At 39.7% G+C, this 19,784-nt stretch overlaps 1 protein-coding gene across 1 annotated transcript in view; it reads left to right on the top strand.

Moving 5' to 3' along the window:
* Positions 1-17,040, top strand: part of ITGAV (integrin subunit alpha V) — a 49,047-nt gene extending 32,007 nt beyond the window's left edge. The window contains exons 18-30 of the mRNA XM_063162558.1: positions 301-438; positions 925-992; positions 2,185-2,332; positions 2,658-2,750; positions 3,745-3,824; positions 5,535-5,615; positions 6,526-6,631; positions 7,254-7,412; positions 8,473-8,586; positions 8,892-9,005; positions 9,099-9,206; positions 10,220-10,342; positions 10,722-17,040. Of these exons, the coding sequence (XP_063018628.1) occupies positions 301-438; positions 925-992; positions 2,185-2,332; positions 2,658-2,750; positions 3,745-3,824; positions 5,535-5,615; positions 6,526-6,631; positions 7,254-7,412; positions 8,473-8,586; positions 8,892-9,005; positions 9,099-9,206; positions 10,220-10,342; positions 10,722-10,817 (1,428 nt within the window). The 3' untranslated portion in view covers positions 10,818-17,040. The remainder of the gene's footprint in view (positions 1-300; positions 439-924; positions 993-2,184; positions 2,333-2,657; positions 2,751-3,744; positions 3,825-5,534; positions 5,616-6,525; positions 6,632-7,253; positions 7,413-8,472; positions 8,587-8,891; positions 9,006-9,098; positions 9,207-10,219; positions 10,343-10,721) is intronic.
* Positions 17,041-19,784: the final 2,744 nt, after the last annotated feature.

Genomic DNA, 19,784 nt, shown 5'->3' with positions numbered 1-19,784 from the left:
CAAGTGCCAAGTAATAATTTAGGAAGGAAAAATTCTAAGTCCAAAGATGAGTATCTCTGAGGGATCTTAGAAGCACACTGAGGTTGGTCTGACAGGAAAGAGCAGAGCTGTGTAGCCTTTAGGCTCTACTGGATTTCCATGACTTAATATTTCTGTTGTGCTCCAGTTTTAAACAGGCATGTTACTGCTGAAATTGTGCAGGTTTTCTGACAAGAGACTTTCTGCTTTGAGAAGAGCTCAGAAGTTTTAATGTTTTGGCCTCTCCATTTGAACTGTGGTTGAAATGTTTGCTTTCCCCAGGATGAATCTGAGTTCAGAGACAAGCTGACTCCCATCACCATTTTCATGGAATATCGTCTGGATTACAGGACAGCTGCAGATGCCACAGGATTGCACCCTATCCTCAACCAGTTCACTCCTGCCAACATGAGCAGACAGGTACCCTGCTCACACAGCCTGGCATCAGAGAACTCAGAGCATTGCTCCACCTTAGGGAGAAAATCAGACCAGTCCTGCAAGAGTTAATAGTCAAGGCTTTCATCCCTTCTCATGCTATGCTGCTCTATGTACATTATGTTTTCCCCTGTAGTTCTATTAAGCTAATATAAATAGTTTTTCTATTTCTGCCCTTTTTTACAAATTTTACAATTGTTTGTAAAGAGCATTAATCCCTTAATATGAAGGTATTATTCGAAGTATGGAAAGATGGTTAAGTCCTAGAATTGCAGTAGGGCAGGATGAGGCACAGTGACCCCCACAAATAAAAACTCATTTGTTTTCTTCTGATACTAATGGCATGAAAACATTTCATTTCATAACCAGCTATGTGGAATTTCTTTTAATGTGCTGGTGAGACAGTATTATTGAAAATCTTAGAACAGATGAAGGAATTATTACAACAGTGTGTGTTTGATTTTTCCATAGGCCCATATCCTGCTGGATTGTGGGGATGATAACATCTGCAAACCAAAGCTGGAGGTGTCAGTACAAAGGTAAATACATGACAAAAATACAAGGAAAAGCAATTTCACTACTCTAAAACTCAGCAGCTGGTACTACTTTTGTTTAAGGGATGTGTTGAAATAAGCAGGACTGCTCATTGCCTGCAATCTAAACTCAGGCTTATATGCTTTAAAGAAAACCCATTTTCTGCTTTGGAACCTAATGTCTTTAACATGTAATGCACCACTCCCACTCTCCCCCCAGCCTCCACCATAAGTAGGCCATATTTATTTATTTATTTGCTAAGCTGGACACGTGCAGTGAGAATAAACCACTGCTAGCTGCCATTGTATCTCTGTTGTGTTGTTTAACGTCAGATAGAAACATGAAGAAGTGATTTATCCAGCAAGGGGAGGAGTAGGGCTCTCTTGTCACATCTATGAAAAAAAAATTGTTGGTATTGGCAGAATCTTTTATCAAACCTGATAAAAAGAAACAATTTGTCAGTGGTAATTCATTCATGAGTCTGAGTTTTGTTTTTTTTTTACTTTGTGTGGCCTAAACCCTCTCTTGCTGGATTATTTCATAATCTGTTTTTTAATGCATTATAGCAAATGGACATTGTATGTAGATAGGACACTTCACAAGCACTAATTCATGCAAACACCTCAGTAACACTTGACATCAGTGCAGATACCCTCAAGTATGCTTGTAGCTGGTGAAATGAAAACACTTTGTTTGCTAAGATAATCTCTTTGTGTCTGGAACCAAAGGTATTGCAGAGGTCTTGGCTCTCTTCTGTGTAGCTGAGCCTTCCCTTGAGTTTTGTTATAAATATGTGCTTGTACCTCTGCAAAGTGGGCCTGTAATTCAAAATGTGCACAGGGATTTAGCTGCCCATAATGGTTTGTTCCTTGTGAGAAAGAGAGGTGTTTGTAGTTTTTGGCTCTGTGGTACATTTTACAGGCAAGATTCTTATAAAAGAACAGGTAATACTTGCTCCATTTGTACTTACTTGATCCATGTAATACTTAATCTATTTGATTATAGATTAAGTATTTTTTAGAGGATTTTTTAAAAATATTTTTGAGCTCTCTTGACACTCCTGAAGCAAAGGCACTGCCTCCAGATTTCTCTGATATCTTTCTGAAATTTCAGAATGTCTCGTTTCTCTGAGTTCAGCCACTTCCCTGCAATGTGAAACCCCAATGCAGAGCTGATTTTCACCCTGTTTCCTTGCAGTGACCAGAAGCAGATCTACATTGGTGATGACAACCCCCTGACCCTGATTGTCAGCGCCCAGAACCAGGGGGAGGGAGCCTATGAGGCCGAGCTCTTCGTCGTGGTTCCTCCCCAGGCGGATTTCATCGGCGTCGTTCGCAACAACGAGGTGAGACCCCGGCTGCTTCTCAGGAGTCATGCTTCACCTGCTGCTCTGGAAATCTCTAGTGGCTCCTGTTGTTTCAAAGCACTGAGAAATGATCCATTTTTTCAAAGCTCCTCTCTTTTATAACCTTGAGAACAGGTCTGTCTTGTATCAGAAACATTTTTCCCCTTGGAGACTTCCACACTCAGATTTTACTTCATTTTATTACTTGGCTGAGAAATGATATTAAAATTAATACAGCATATCTAGGACTTGTCTCCAGCCTTTCATCCAGGTGCTCAGATGTAAAGAATGGCATTCCTCAGGGTTTCTTTCTGGTTTATTGCAGGCTTTGGCCAGACTGTCATGTGCTTTTAAAACAGAGAATCAGACTCGCATGGTGGTTTGTGACCTGGGCAATCCCATGAAAGCAGGAACTAAGGTAAGGTCTGGTCCAACAGGTGCCTGGTAGCTCACCCAGGGGGCATTTTCCTTAATCACAGCAGTGTTTGGGCAGGACGTTTTCTCCCAGGAATTTAAGATTACACCTGACATTTAGCTGCCCTCATTTGGTTCGTACAGCAGTAGTTGGTTTTAACTTTTCAGCTAAATTAAAGGCTGGAAGGAGTGTTTTATGTTTTATGATGCAACTCAAAATGAGTCATTCATTAAATAGTGGAATTAATGGACTTTGATCTCTCATGAATTTTTTGTATTTATCTGACATGTATTTTTAGGATATAATCACGAGCTAGCTCACAACAATTTTTCTCATAGTTCATCTCTTTTCTGCCTACTTTCATGAGGAAGGACAGAGTTTTGCCTAGTTGAAACCTCTACAATTCCACCAAATGTAGCTGAAATTGGAAGAATTTAAAAAATTATTAGTGAGACAGATTTTAAGGTGATATTACACAGTAAGTCTTATTTCCTGAGGAAATGAAGTGAAAATCAGACACAATTATAACAATTTCATGATGCTTTTCTTCCAAGAGCCATCTTGTATAGATGAGTAAATACTATTTCCAAAATCTTTTGAAGTGCATCAAGCTGAACTGCACAGATATTAAAGCAAATATGAATTGACTTAGACTAAACCTTGGGAATTAACTTTGAATCATTAATGTGTTCCTACTCTTTAGATTAGAATATTTTTTGCAGCACATGGGGAGGATCAATTTTGTGTAGAAATGGCTGCAGTAAGGGTGGGGAGCAAGATGCAGTCCTTATTTTGTATTTTATGGCTGTGATCTAAAGAGAGAGCAGTACATTTCCAGCCAGGATGAACTGGATAACTTGAATTTGCCAGACTTTTTTGTGTGTTCTCTCATCACCAGGAGTCTCAAGCCATTTCACAGTAGTCTAATAGCACTGAGAAGCTTTTATGGTGTGTTTTTTTGTGCTTCCAACTGAACCACAGTGGTTTTTTCCCCCAGCTCCTGGCTGGCCTGCGTTTCAGTGTGCACCAGCAGTCTGAGATGGACACCTCTGTCAAGTTCGACTTGCAGATCCGGAGGTATGGAAATCTCTGGGGATGGACCTCTTGTCTTTGCCTTGTAATGGCTTGAAAAATAACCTTCCATACCTCTTGTCTTTGCCTTGTAATGGCATGAAAAATAACCACACTGAGTTAGGTTTCCTAAAATACAGGAAAAATTAGGAATATTTGTACGTGTGTACCACTGTGCTCTGCTGACACTTGTGGTGCCACAGAAAAACTTTGGGTTTACAGCCCTCTTTTAAAAGTGATGCTTGAACTCTGAATTCCTTCTGATGTAAAACCAGAATTTGATGTATTTAGAGGGCAGGCAGTGTATGGGGTAGTCCAAGCAGAAGCAACCTGCACTGTACCATCACATCTGGGGTGTCTGTCACCTTCCTTAGGCTAACCTGGGTTTCATCTGAAAACCCCTGAAACCAAAGCTGAACATTCTATGGAATTTAAGTTTGTAATATGTGAACCATCACAGCAGCCAGCCAGAAAGAGCCTGAAAACTAAATTGAACAAAACAGTAGTGTTCCTGCTAGTTATCAGATGTCACATAAATCTGATATATAAGTCTGAATTTGTAACTTCTGCAGATGATATTTAAGTTTGGAGATGTGATCATTAGGAGTATCTTTAGCCAATGCAGTTTTATGTTGTCTTTAATGGACAGTATGAATACAGCTTTTTGGTTTTTCCCCATCGTGGACCAAAACCATCTTGTTTTTTCCATTTAAGGACTTTATTTTTTTAATGTAGTGAATAAATTAATCTCATCCAAATATGCATTTGTCATCTATGGGAGTTAGGAAAGATTAAAGCTGCCATTCTATTTTAATGATGGAGTGTTTAGCCACACCAACCAAAGGCCTTGGCACATGAAATATCTCTTTGATCTCCCTTTGCTCTCTGTTGAGTTTTCCCTTCTCCATCAGCTGGTGAGGTGTTCTTTGCAGAAGCAATCTGCTCTGGGGTGTCTGTCCCCTTCCTCAGGCTGCCAGCAGCCACATCCTGCTGTCCCAGGGTCAGAAACAGTCAGCGAGGCTGCTCAAGCCATGCTGGTCTCCTGATGGAAGAGAAAGGAGGTTCCTGTAGTGTTTCAGGCCTTTTGTGGAAGGAAATTCCTTCAGAGACTGGTGGGTGCAGGAAGGGTGACAGAGGTGCCACGGGACAGAGTAATCACAGTTCCCAGTGACAGGCATCAGCAGGGATTATCTGGGACAGCTTTTAGGGATCACACTGCTTGGCTTAAACTCACCAAGCTGGATCTGCAGTGCTGGCTCAGTTCCTGGCAGAGCAGGTCCAGTCTCTAAAAAAAAGAATGAGGTATTTACAGGTCAGGAGGAGAGCACTGCTGCAGGTGTTTGCTGATTACAGCAGCGCTGAAGAATGATCAGAAGATTCAGGATTCTTGGTAAAGGAAAATGTTTAAGGGGACAGAATAATTGGAGGAGATCAAAATTCTGCTCCCAGCACCATCTTGAAGGGGGAGTGTTCCCTGTATTTTCTTAGATGAGAGCTGCAGGACAGAGTCAGCATTAACTCTGTGTCCTTCACCATCCTCTCCCTGCTGGGGCTCCATGCATTTAGGTGAGAACTTGCTGGAGTCTGGTCCTCAGTTTTTAGCAACTGTGCTTTCCTGTAGGGGCTCTTACCACCATTACTTTGAAGTGTGGAGGGTTTTTAAATTAAATGCTTTGCTTATTTCATTTAAGAATTTACCTTTTATTTTCCCTGCAGTTCCAACCTGTATGACAACCTGAGCCCAGTAGCATATTATCAGGCTGACCTTGCTATTTCAGCAGCTGTTGAAATTAGAGGGTAAGTGTATTTTAATACACACTTTTAAGTATATTTTAATAAACACTTTTAAGGAGCTTTTGCACATCTGCTTCTCTATATTCACTGAACTTCCTTTCAGGTCCTCATAAGTTTTCCAGGAAGGTTTAGGGAATTTTGAATCATAAAGACAATATGATTTTTCTCTAGCCAGCCTTTGGACTTTTGGATTTAAATAATTCTGAATCATTACATAGTTTATTCCAAAAAGGAATATTGTGCCTCCATTACTAGAGATATTTTTTAGAAGAAGAAAAAATCACCCCTCTTGTTTGCAGTTTTGCATTTCTGCAGGTCACTTTTCTCCTCCACAAACTGACTGGGGTTTCAGAAAACCCTGAAACCAAAGTTGAAGATTCTATGGAATTTAAGTTTGTATTATCCTCACCTTCAGTCTTAAGCATAATATTAATATTGCAATGACTGGGTTACAGCTCTACTTCACACCTAAAAGAACCAGTTAACTTGGATTCCTGAGTCATAATTTTTTTTAAATTTTCCACTGCATTCATTATTGTGATGAATTTTTTCAGTATCTGAGAAGTGGGGGATGGCACACTGGAAAAGCATGATTGGTATCTCCACTGCTTTCAGGGCTGAATTACTCTCAGGATTGTACTGCTAAGGCTCTACATCACCAATATTTCTCATTATCACAATATTTCACACGGGTTTTGTTTGGATGACGTGTGTGTCCTTTATCTTTTTTTAATTTAAAGAACAGAACTGAACATTTAATATTCAACCACTTCTGTTCTTTCAGTTTTTATATAGGGGATGAAGGAGTGGAGACTGTATTTTAAGCATGTTCATTTTTTCCTTTAGATGTCCTAGAGAATCCCATTTATTTTTTCATGCTTGCTAACTACATCTCCTTTGCTCTGCTGTTTAGTGTCTCGTCCCCTGACCACATATTCCTTCCCATTGCAAACTGGCAGCCCAAGGAGAACCCTGAAACAGAAGATGACATTGGGCCTCTGGTTCAGCACATCTATGAGGTGTGGAATTACTGCTGATTTCTGTGACATGGTTCTGTGATAAATGAAAATAAATAAATCTTTCGGTGTAGCTTTTCTCTGGAGTCAATTATGATTTTTTTCTTTTTTTATTTTATTTTTTTTTAATGCTGGGCCAATAACTGTTATATCCAAGAAGGGTTGGAATGCCTGCAATTAGTGCAACAGGGCTTGATTACCTACATAACTACACATATTTTATTTTATTGCCTTTTGAAATCTAGATAAAACATTTGAAGTAATGTGAGCTCAGGGAATGGCTCATGGCTGTAAATTATTGTGCTCTATCTGTTCTGAATCACTACCCTGAAGTCTTTAGCTGTGAAAAAAAATTAAGTATTTAAAGTTTCCTTTAAAGAATTATCACAGATTTAATCTGGATTGTTTAATTAAGCAAAACTTACCAAGAGAACTGTATGAATAATAATAGTTAAAAGTTTTACTACTTTTAGATAAAGTTTTGATGCTGTTGCCATAAGTGGTTGGGGTAGGGATAGTGGCAGTATCACATTTGTGGCTCAAATATAAAGTAACAATTATATGCACATTAACAGACAGAGTAGCTTTATTTATTTACATCTGTAAATTTTATTTTCATAATCAGCTGAGAAACAATGGTCCGAGTGCATTCAGCAAGGTGATGATGACTCTGCAGTGGCCTTACAAATACAAAAACAACACGCTGTTGTACATTGTGCAGTATGAAATTGACGGTCCCATGAACTGCACTTCTGACATGGAAATCAACCCACTGAAAATTAAGGTAAGCAGGACTTTCCCTTCGAGTGGAATGAAGTATGTTTGGTTGTTTTGTGAGTTCTCAAAATAGCCAAATCCATGAGAATATGACAAACTGAGATAGATTTTTATCTATGGCTGATGAATAAGCCTACACTTTTCCACACTACCTGTCAATGTATGTAGCAGGTGGAATAAAATGTGAACAGCAGCTCAAGATTATCAACTCAAAGATCAATTTGTCTTGTTTCTTTTTATTATGGGGTTTTCTTCCTTTTTTCCCCCCCTTTTTAACTTTAAGGCTGTTCTATATGAGTTCTAAGTCCAAAGCAATAGAGTTTTAATCAATGTGATCATGAACTAAAACCTAAAACAAACCAGATGCTTCTGGACTCTTTATGTAAATTTTCTGCGTTTTGTTTCTTGGAAGAAAATGGTATTTTTTTTAATATTAAGTTATCTATTTATCCAATTGGACAAATTAATCCAATTTGGATGAATTCATCCAACTGGATAAAGAGATGATAGATAATAATAGATTCATCCAATTTGGATGAATTTATCTATTCATCCAAAGATCACAAAGGACAACAGGAGTTAGCTATCACTGCCAGCAAAAACGTGGGATTTACAGAGCAGAAGAAACTCCTTTTTTTCTGGACTAGGAAAAGAAACACCAGATAGAACCCAGCAAGTTTAATTGAGTGTAAGGAGTTGATTTCTAGGATAGTTTGGAACAAGCAATAAAAGTCAGTGTGTTAGTTCAAGAAGTCGGTGTGTTAGTTCAGGAAAATGTCAGTATGTTAGTTCAAGAGCAAAAAAAGGGCTGAGGGAAGATATTCAGCGTATAGAACAACAAAGAATGCTTGTGTAACTTTGATAACCAAACAGAAACTTCAGTGAATATATAAATACAAAGTTCCTGTGCTTCTGCTCTGTGATTTGCGATGATTTATTTTCAGGCGGAATCTGAAGAGAAGCTAGGATAGAAAGAGAGAAACCTGCAGTTAGGTGTTTTCTTGGCCTTCAGCCTGAAGCCTGCAATGTGCTGAGCCACTGTTTGTGTTCCCTTGGTGCGCGTGTAGGTTTCTGCTCCCAGGGAGGATGAGAGGAACGAGACCCTGGGCAGGGAGGAGCAGCGCGGGCACCGCGTCGGCCGGAGGGACGCGGCTGCCGCGCAGGGGGACGTGCACACCCTGGTGAGTGAGCTCCCACCTCGGGAGCGCTCCTGGCCCGATATGGGAGCCCTCAAAAACAAACGCAAGGAAGGCTTTTCCTCCCTAAACACGATGGGGGAAAAATCTCTAGTAGGAAATAAACATATCACCATTTCGCTGCCTTTGTAACTGCAAGGTATAAGTAATTATCCGATACTGGAGGTTATTTAATGTGTTTTAATGGTTTATGGTGGGTCCCAATATATATATATATGGGTAAAGTAGTGCCATTAAGCACATTTCAAATATTTTCATTCTTAGAACATCCTTCCTATTTTTATTCACAGGGCTGTGGAACTGCTGACTGTTTAAAGATTGTCTGCCAAGTTGGCCACCTGGAGAGGGGAAAGAGTGCAATATTGTATTTAAAATCACGCCTTTGGACCCAAACTTTCATGAATGTGAGTGACTGGGAATATTCTGTCGCTGTTTCTGAAATCTTTAAAGTGATTTTTGTACCCACATGCAATGCTAATTTTGTTTTTCTTACGCAGAAAGAAAATCAGAATCATTCCTACTCTCTCAAATCATCTGCTTCCTTCAGCGTTATAGAGTTCCCTTATAAGAACCTTTCCTTTGAAGATATTCACAATTCTACAGTTGTAAGTCATTTGCATCCATATACAGTCACTTCAAAATTAGTGCAAAGACAGTTATTGTTGAGTAACACTTTTATGACTTGATATAATTTTGATTTTATCAGCTGTTTCATGTATTTATTTCAGTTGTGCACATACAGCTGAGGGTAAAACAGACTGGAGCTGACAATATTTGTGGCTTGAAAGACTTAATTGAAAATGAAAAAAAAGATGGTGAACAGTTCTCATGTTCCTGTTAATGCCATTGTTGTTAGAGAAATATTTTACTTGAAATTTGCTTTCAACTGTAGTAGCACTTGCAGCTTGAATAATGAACTTTCATTATGTTATATAAGGCACCATATGTGAACTTTATATGTGAGGGTGGAACAAAAAGACCTTCTGTGCCTCAGGGGGTTTCAAAGGGAAAGAGGAGACAGGGTGCAAACAGAAAGGAAGATATATTTGGGCTGGCAAATAGAAAGTTTTTTAGCATTATAGGATTAAGAGATCTTAAGGAAAAGTTAGAAAATTACTGTGATTAACTCATTTTTGGATATGGTTTCTAATACCTGTTATTAGCTGAGGTTTTCTTCTCTCAAGCCTCATGGACTTGATTTTTTGTTTCAAAGTATACTGCCTTTTAAGAAAAAAACAAAAACAAAAAAGGAAAACCCCTAATTATTTTTCTGTAATTCCAAAATTTTTCCGGATTCCTACAGTTTTACTGAAAATCATCAAGAATTACAGAAGACATGTTGCCATGTTACCACTGATTGCAAAAAAGCAAACCCAGGCAAAACAATCCCCAACCCCCTACTATAATTTAACTTTAAAATCCTATTAAATTTGGGTCAGTAAAGTCTTTATGTCACCAAGAATCTATGGCTTTCCATTCATTCTGGAGAGAAAAAGTAATTTATACTGGATTAAGATCATAATCATGATAGGATAAAGGTATACAAGATTGAAAATGCATGGATGAACTCAGCGTGTCACTGTGGTGCGAAATGTGATTTATTGTGTTTTTCTGTCAGGTTGCTACAAATATCACGTGGGGCATTCAGCCCCAGCCCATGCCTGTGCCAGTGTGGGTTATCATTCTGGCTGTGCTGGCAGGGTTACTGCTCCTGGCTGTTCTAGTGTTTGTCATGTACAGGGTAAGTCCTGCGTCTGGGAGGGGTTTGTGCCATTTGCTTTTCCCTGCTCCTGATGTATTATTTCACAGAGTACTGGCACTTTGCAGAAATGCCTTGCTCCCCATATCATCTGAATCTGCTAAGTTTTTGGAATAACTGTAAAAGCTTTTCAGCTTTGTCAGGAAGCAGCTGAATTGAAGAGCGTGTCTGTGATGGTGCTGAACTCAGTTTTAGTTTTTTAATATATTAAAAATATTTCCTGTCTTTGGAGGTCAAAAATGGGGGAAGAGAGTGAAAAGACAGCTTAATCAGTTAAGATCTGATGATGAAGGAAAGGGAAAGGATGTGTGTATGTTCTGCAAGTCACAATGCAATTTCTTCCTTGTTCTCTGAATCACAGATGGGCTTTTTCAAACGTGTGAGGCCACCTCAGGAAGAGCAAGAAAGAGAACAACTGCAGCCACATGAGAACGGGGAGGGAACATCAGAAGCTTAAGCAGAGTTTTATCTGTAAGACATTCTCAAGTGTACACTTGCCTACATCTTGGTAACAAATATTGGCTTCCCCCTTCATGAGCAAACACTCAGCACTGCAGAGCTGCTGGTCTCAGATGTGCAAAACAAGGGCAAAACACTTAAACCCCTCTCCTGCATTAATGCTGTTCCTGCCTGCCACTAACACACCTGCACTGACCCCAGGGACAAACTCCAGTGACAGCAGTGCTGGGATTCTGCTTGCTGGGACACGGGACACATCATCTTTTCTGGTCCATGCACTGACTCTCCATGAATTGCTACCCAGATTCTGCAGTTGCCCTTGGAGCCAGCAGCCTCCAGAGGTGCTGGCTGGATTCTGTGGTTGGTTTTGGTTGGTTTTGGTTGGAGTACACTACATTTCATTGCCTAGCTCTTGAAAGTCAGTTGCACAAAAAAAAAAAAAAAGGTGAATGTAGCTTGTTTTACAGTACTGAAGAATGTTCTTTACCCATTAGCTCTGATGATGACTTTTTTCTCCTGCTCAAGAAATAGGAAACATTCAGTGGAATCATTCACAGCTGATACCTGTTCTGCACACCAGTCATCTGTCTTGTGGTTTCTCTCTAGACCTTACAAACACTGTTCTCCAGGTATTGAGGCTCTTACTGTAGGGATTGAGCCTGCAAGCACCAAGTGAGGGACAGAAATCTGGGGCTGATGTACTTTCTGTGGGACTTGGGGAAAAAATTCAGGGCAAGATCCCAAGACTCTGCTGTGTATTTCCAGAGTGCAGGATCCAGGTGTTCCACAGAGTTCTTGGCACCATGGATGCATTCATGCCCTGCCAGGGACAAGATGCTGGGCTGTGGCTGCCAACAGACATGTCTGAGAAAACCCTTGATGCCCACAAGTCAAACCTGTGCAGGGTTTGAAGGCTGTAAATTACTTGGATGGTGTTTTGGTTTCTAGCAGGGCACTGTGTGGCACAGGTTACCTGGTGCACTGCAGGGAAGCTGTTCATCCTCACTTTCCCTGCTTGCCCATGCCCAGGTGCAGGATGGAGTGGCACAGGGGCTGTGCACACCAGGCTCTCTGCCAGCCACATCCATGGATCTGGATTACACCTGCCCTTCAGCCACTCCCACAGCTCCCTCACCTCCTGCCCCCGGAGAACAGTGAGTCCAATGAAGCAGGGAAGAGCTGGCAGTGCACAAGGGTTCAAAAACTAAAGGCTGATTTGGCTTGTTTCATTTCACTCATTCATTGTTTCATTGGATTCATTCATTGTTTCAGTCCCTGCGTGTTTCATTGCACAAGACATTTCATTGCACAAGACATTTCATTATGTTCAATGCATTTCATTGCCAGAAAAGACACTAAGTATTTGGATCCATTGCTGGTTTTTGAACATACCAAAAGGTCGGTGGTTTAAAGCCATGGGTTTGCATCAGTCTCAGCTTATTTCCCTCACCATTGGTGTAGTGAAAGGAAACTTTTTACTCTGATTGAGACAAGAGCATTGTCTCTGCATTTCAGCAGACAAGGAACTGCAGAGCAGGAGGTTGTTCAGCTTGCAGCCACAGGTTGCACAGATCCTACAGTGGACATATGAACCATTACTAAGGTGCCTTCTATGAGACGTGTTTATTCTCTTTCCCAAAAAGAGAATAAATTACACTATAAATTGTAAATTACACCACACTCCCTGTGTGCAGCCAGGCACACAAAGGAAGACTTCTACTGTTCTTACACCAGTGAGATTTCTATGCAGACAAACTCTTGAAAGGGCAAAAACTCTGGTTTGGTTTTGTACCTTGGGGTTTTTGTTCATAACTGCATCTCCCCCATAAATACAGCAGTGCTCACTAAAGCCAGAACTTTCTGAAATGAGCAGTTTGTTTCAACTCTGATTTCTGCATCCTTTCAGGGGGTAAAATCCACCAATGGCTTTTGTTAAATCCATTTTTATTTGCTGATCCATGATGGCACCTGAGAGCACTGAGTCTAGGGGGGCCAGTATGTTCACCAGATATAGGCTTGCATATTTATCCATGTACATGGGTTGGGTTTAGGCAGTTTGTTTAGATAAAATTAGTTCACATGAAAGGGTGTAGGGCATGATTCTGCTTTCACTGAACTTTCAAGATCTTCAGTGTGGCCAATGTTTTATTTTTGTCTGTATTTTTAGTATTGTTACTAGTAATGTAGTAGAGAGCCAGGAGTCAGGCTTTGATCCTGGCCTCAAAATGTGACTTTGGTAGAGCAGCATTATTTTCAGTTTCTTCCATGGGCTTGTGGTTCTCATGCTTTGTCAGCTGATTATCTGTGTGCAAGGAGCTTGGTTTTACTCAGTCTTAATCTCAGTAGGGTAAGAGGTTTAAGAGCCTGCCAGACAGATTATAGCTCTAATTCCTCCATGTGTGCTTTCATTACATGTACACTCCATGGTGACTTGAAATTTATTAGACTACTTGCATGTGTAGGCTTTGTTAGGAGGTGAAAAAGAGTATTTAAATAAAAATCATGGTCAAGATCCCTCCTGCTCACATGGATGGGATACCATAGCATTGCTAATGTCAGTGCTAACTGCATCCTAATTTTACTGGAAACTCTCTTTTTGCTGATTTTCAGGATAAGAAGGTACATTTTATTGGTACAAACTGCTGTAGCTGTAGAAAGTATCTTCCATTTTTGAAGTTACATAAAGTAAGACTTATTTAAGTGATTTTTATTTCTTGCCTTCTGCTGAAGGATGAAAACAAATAGTTGCTTCTTTCATGTCCATTTATTCCCAGTTAGGTTCAAAAGACCACAGTAGCATATGTAAATGGAGTATACAGGTTACTTAGCATAGATGTAACACCTCAAATTCAATTTAAAGTAGCATTTGTGTTTCAGGGAGATTCCAAACTGGAAATTTTCCTGAATGAGAGTGCAGGAAACTTTTGATAGTGTGTTCTAGATTCAGCAATAAGAGTCAAGATTATGTATGTACTTGTGTCAATATAAATTTTATACTGATTTAGAGGCATTGATGTATTCTTACAGCAAGTACTGTAGAAGGATGTTAAAGATTTTTAAGAAACTTTAGAAAAGGGATTTTAGAATGAAATTAATGCCTTTGAGTCAAGATTGGTATGCACATGGTGCATACTGGAAGCATTTAAAAAATACAAGTACAGTAACAGAGAATTAGCCTTCTTTTGATAGCTGTGTTTCAGGAGCAGATTTTTTATAAATATAAAATCAACAGCTATGTAATTATTTAGACAATAAGAACATTTTAAAAGAGCTATATCTTTTATAATGAAATATGAAATTATGTAAGTACTCCAGTTTGCAATTAATGCAGCATCTCATGATCAATACTGAAAAGTGATTTATATTACAGAATGCATATTATCTATTACTATATTTGACAATATTTAGAAAATGTAAAGCAAGGAACCTAATTTATAGGTTTACATTTCTTTCAAGAAACTATGAAATTGTGGAAATAGCTTTTTGTTTAAGCATGACTGTAAAGTCAAATATGGGCTATGTTTATCAACATAATTTGAAACCTTTGAGTAAGTTTGCCAAGTTATCAGGGTTTTTTCTGTTTTAAATCTTGATCTACACATTGATCTCCAATTCACATAATGCTTGTGGAAACTTTCTAAAGTTTCCTACGTGCGCTCTTTCTTTATAAAACATTTATTCCAAGCAAAGGTATCAAATATTTAGTTGTTTCTAAACTTGAGTCCACGCTTAAATAGTCTTAAAGGGTATTTTGAAAATATTTTGAAAATATTTCAGCTGTAATCAGCACGCTCTTGGTTATTTGACGGAATCATGCTGCAGTTAGATTTTCTTTTTGCAGCATTTGGGTTTGTTGTTGGTTACCCTGACAGAATCCTGGAGTATTTTTTCCATCACTCTCCCAAACAGTCTCAGAGCAGCACTACACTGGTGAAAACCAGTTTTGGTCTTTGGTCCAGCCTAACGTGACCCTTTGAGCATGATTGGTTGTGTCCAGTGCTGCCGGCTGTTAATGAGTTGGGGAAAAAAATAAATATTTTATTACAGAAAAACAGGACTCCAAAAATAAAAAGGGTGATGGCAGGGCCCAGAGGAGATGATTTTGGTTTGTTCCTGAGGCGGGCAGAGCTCTGTTGGCAGTGGCCCTGTCACAGGCAGATGCCACAGTTGGGACCATGGTTATTGCTGAGCTCTGTGACTCCTGTGGGATCTGAACCCCTTGGATGGGACCATGGTTATTGCTGAGCTCTGTGGGATCTGGAATCCTTGGATGGGATCGTGGTTATTGCTGAGCTCTGTGGGATCTGAACCCCTTGGATGGGATCATGGTTATTGCTGAGCTCTGTGGGATCTGAACTCCTTGGATGGGACTGTGGTTATTGCTGAGCTCTGTGGGATCTGAACTCCTTGGATGGGACTGTGGTTATTGCTGAGCTCTGTGGGATCTGGACTCCTTGGATGGGACTGTGGTTATTGCTGAGCTCTGTGGGATCTGGAATCCTTGGATGGGATCGTGGCTATTGCTGAGCTCTGTGGGATCTGGAATCCTTGGATGGGACTGTGGTTATTGCTGAGCTCTGTGGGATCTGAACTCCTTGGATGGGACCGTGGCTATTGCTGAGCTCTGTGGGATCTGAACCCCTTGGATGGGACTGTGGTTATTGCTGAGCTCTGTGGGATCTGAACCCCTTGGATGGGATCGTGGTTATTGCTGAGCTCTGTGGGATCTGAACTCCTTGGATGGGACCGTGGCTATTGCTGAGCTCTGTGGGATCTGGAATCCTTGGATGGGATCGTGGTTATTGCTGAGCTCTGTGGGATCTGAACCCCTTGGATGGGATCATGGTTATTGCTGAGCTCTGTGGGATCTGGACTCCTTGGATGGGACCGTGGCTATTGCTGAGCTCTGTGGGATCTGGAATCCTTGGATGGGACCGTGGTTATTGCTGAGCTCTGTGGGATCTGGAATCCTTGGATGGGACCGTGGTTATTGCTGAGCTCTGTGGGATCTGAACCCCTTGGATGGGACCGTAGTTATTGCTGAGCTCTGTGGGATCTGGCCTCCCTGGTACTGAGTTTTCAGCCTCCAGCCTGGTGCAATATGCCGTGGTCTGGCCTGGCTCACTGCCAGTCCTCTGCCCACTTTTGCTGGCCTAAGAAGGGCCGTGCTGTTTCCCTTTTTTGTGGTGTTTCCTTTTTTTTTTTTTTGTGAGGACCTTGCAGAGGCAGCGTGCTCACTGGAGGTGATGGATTAATTAATTAATGATGCTGTTGGAAGCCTTTGATCACCCACATTGGGTGAAGCTTGGTGTATATTCTAAGGTGTGTCCACTACTAACCCGTGAGTGCTTCAGAACTGGGACCACCTTCTTTAAGGCCATGGTGGAAAATTTGACTAAAGACTATAGAGTAACGGGGTTGAGTCTGTAGCACTACTGCTGTTTCATGTGGTTGTGGTATTTAGGTCTGTTTTTTCCCAATGTGTAGAATTTTAACACAGCAGAGGAAATCTAACCTTTCATGCAATGACTTTCTCCAGATATGCTGCATTAAAGGTGAATAACCTGACCCTTGGCTTTTGCAGAGCAATGGAAGATTTCATGTAGCATTTTTCATCTTAAAAAAAAATCCTTGTACAGGTTTTGCTTTTCTAGTCCATGAAGGAAACCTGTATTTGCCATGATATAAATATGCTTAAAATGTAACATTTTATTTCTTCATAATGGATTTTTTTTCCTTTCTTTTGTGTTTGCTTGTGCATTAAATCAGTAGAGCATTATTTGCACAAGCAGAAAATTAACATACTAATGAGAGTGCTGCATCTTATGTTTCTTTGTCGTGCAGTAAATACTTGCAGGATAAATGGGAATATTTTCAGTTACTATGAACTTGTTTCAAAGGTCTTCGGTACATTTAAGGAGAGCAATATACATTTGAAGTCACCTTATTTTGTATTAAATTATAAATTGTGCAAAGGAGTGGGTGTTGTGGCACAGTAATTTTGTACTGATATGAAATGTATAGCTATTAAAGCTATGGTTTGCTTTTTAACTCGTTCTTTTCATCCTAATGCAAATTTGAGTGTTTTTATTAGGTTGTATTTTTCTATGTATATATATACAATTTCAAAATACTATGATTGGGTAAACTGAAAAATGTAATTATTGATTTGATTCTGATATTTAGAATTTTGGAATAAAATACCTCTTAATCAACAGAAATTCTGTTGTAGGCTTGTTTTTGTTTGGGTTTTCTTAGGTGTATTTTAAAAATGCATTTAATTCACCAGAAATATTTCATAATATATGTTTGTACTCCACAATTATGTGCTAAATTCAAAAACCTTACATTTACACAGCTTTTAGGTTTGCACCTCAAGTGGCACCTTGAGTCAAAAAATCTTGTAATCACAAGCAAGAAAAATGATCTAGTCACAAACTATATACTATCACCATAAAACTGATTTCCAGCACAAATTTCTGTATGCCAGAAATAAATATTTTAGACTTTATAGGTGCCACATTGCTGTAGAAAATGGTGACATCTTGTCCTGAGGTTAGGAAAATTCTCAGAGAGGTGGAGTTTCTTTCCTTGTATTTTTGTTCTCATTTAATCTCAGTGTTACATTTTCTCTGATTACCAGTCATACTCACCTTGTGTGAGTGGGGTGACAGCCATATTTTGTGTCACAATAAAGGCATGAGTGTGTTTTAATGATAAAACAAACAGTGAGAAGTAAATGTGACTGTGAACACTTCAGAAAAACTCCAAACTAGTGAATTCCCTGGCTTGCTAGTAGAGAATTTGTTAACCTAAAGAGAAGGGTGATAAAGGAGACAGAAAAGATGAAAATCTGATATTTGTGGTTAAATTAACAACTTCCACTGCTGTCACAGTAGCTGTACCTGGTGTAAGAAACACAACAGCAGCAAACATGTTTGTTAAAAGCCAAACGTGGATTTTAGCCTTTGTTCCATACACCTTGCAGCCAACACAGGCCTGTTAAATAATCCTGTTAAATAAGATACCTGCACTTGGATAGCAGCACAGGGATCACTGCATCTGCCTAGCAGCTCCAAATTAATACATTATTATTGAGAAATTAGTGACAACAGCTGTATCATTACAGGAACAAGGCAACAGAATTTTTCAAATTCCCACCTTACGGTGCAGCCACCTGAGGTAAGATGGTGGCCCATGTCCTGAGTTAAATTGCATTTACACCACTCCACTGGAGCTCTGCTGCTGTACTTCCACTCTCTGCACACCTGAGTGATGCTTTACTATGTGTTTCGATCTTGAGTTGGTTTGTAAATTAATTGCTAATACATTAATACTTCACCGCATACCAGTACATTAATATTTTTAAATCCCCGGTTCAGGCATTCTCAAGAACATGGTGAACAATTGGAAATAAGGTGAAAAAATATTTACAGGAACTTCTCAGCAATAGATTGTCTGATCTGCATAAAGAATTGAGGTTAGTGCTGTCAGCTGCCCATCTTCTCACAAGGTATTTCACTAGAATCAATCTGTTCCACTGCATGTTCCTGATAAACCTCCTGAAAATCTGGTGCTGAATTATTACCCCTCATGACAAACCCACAGGACATGCTAAGACAAGGTTTGCAGGACACAAAAACACAAAACAGACCTTGAAAATGTGAGAAGAAGATTGACAGTAAAGCACCTCATTGTAATTTACTTTATTTGTAATTTTACATGCAGACCAGGCCTGTGTGGTGCTGCTTTTGAGAGTTTTGCAGAGTCCACATAGATTGATATTTCTGTGTCATTTGTGCTCACATTTTCAGCCCTGGCAGAACAGCAGATGCCAAGTTCAGTGGTTGCTGGCAATGGTTGCAATTTGTTTGCAGTTTGATGAATGTATAACAACCTTTAAAGACTGCAGGAGTTACTACTGGACACAATTCCTCAAGAGAATACTCAGGTAGTTGACATAAATTACTACAAACCTTCATTTCTTGAAAGAAAATTTGTTTAAGCAGAAAATCGTGATTGTGATTATATTTTTGCCTAAATTAATGTTATTGTGTACCCTAACTTTTCCTAGCAATTTTTCTAAATGCAGTACAGACAATTAATTTCCCTATGTTATTGCCCATTTGGAACCATTTTCAAGAAAGCTTTTATCACCCATTTAACAGATTTCTTTCCCCCCAGAACTTTATAAATGAATAATTGTGCATATTCATATCATCAACATTAATTTAAAACGTTCCAGCTGCCAAGGTGGTTCAACTATTCCTCTGCAAATAATTTATATCTTGTTAAAAGCTCACATCCGCAAACATTTGGGAATGGATTTGTGATCTGCCACACCCTCAGTCACCAGACAAATTCCTGAACAAAGGAAGCCCAGAGCAGCAGCACCAAGTTTTCTGCAGGTCTCTTTTCCCACCTAGGACCACACACAGTTGCAGGGAATCCAAAATTAATTCAGCTCCAAGAGTGGCTGTGCAGGAACAGCCACTTTCCCTTCCCAGTGCCCACATAAAAGGCTGAAATAGGAAGCTGGGTGAGAGGATGTTAATTAAGCAAATAGGCACTGAGCATGTCTGCTACACTAAAAGGAGAATTTTTTTTTTTTTCTTTATGAGATCCTGGAGGAGTTTCACATCAAATAAATGATTGTTTTATTTGTCTGGGTTTTGCGGTCCTTTGCTGCCTTTCAAGAAAGGTCCTGTAAAATGAAATCAGGTTTTCATGGCAAAGGTTTTTTTGGTGCTGATTAAGAAAAAGAGATTGACAGATTGACAATAAAGAACAGTATTGAGAAGTACCTGCTGAGGAGGATGTGCATTTCCCACTACCCTGCAAGCAGTGACTGCTCCAAAATGGTGCCAATGGACTATCAGCATCTGCAATAAAAGCAAATTGTATTTCCTGCGTCAATCCCAAATCTATTTCAAGTCATTGTTAATGGTAGTGAAGTAATTACATT

Source organism: Melospiza melodia, chromosome 8 (assembly GCF_035770615.1).
Source record: "Melospiza melodia melodia isolate bMelMel2 chromosome 8, bMelMel2.pri, whole genome shotgun sequence".
Classification (NCBI taxonomy): domain Eukaryota; kingdom Metazoa; phylum Chordata; class Aves; order Passeriformes; family Passerellidae; genus Melospiza; species Melospiza melodia.
The sequence above is the reverse complement of the archived record's forward strand: the minus strand, read 5'-3'. Positions and strand labels throughout refer to the sequence as shown.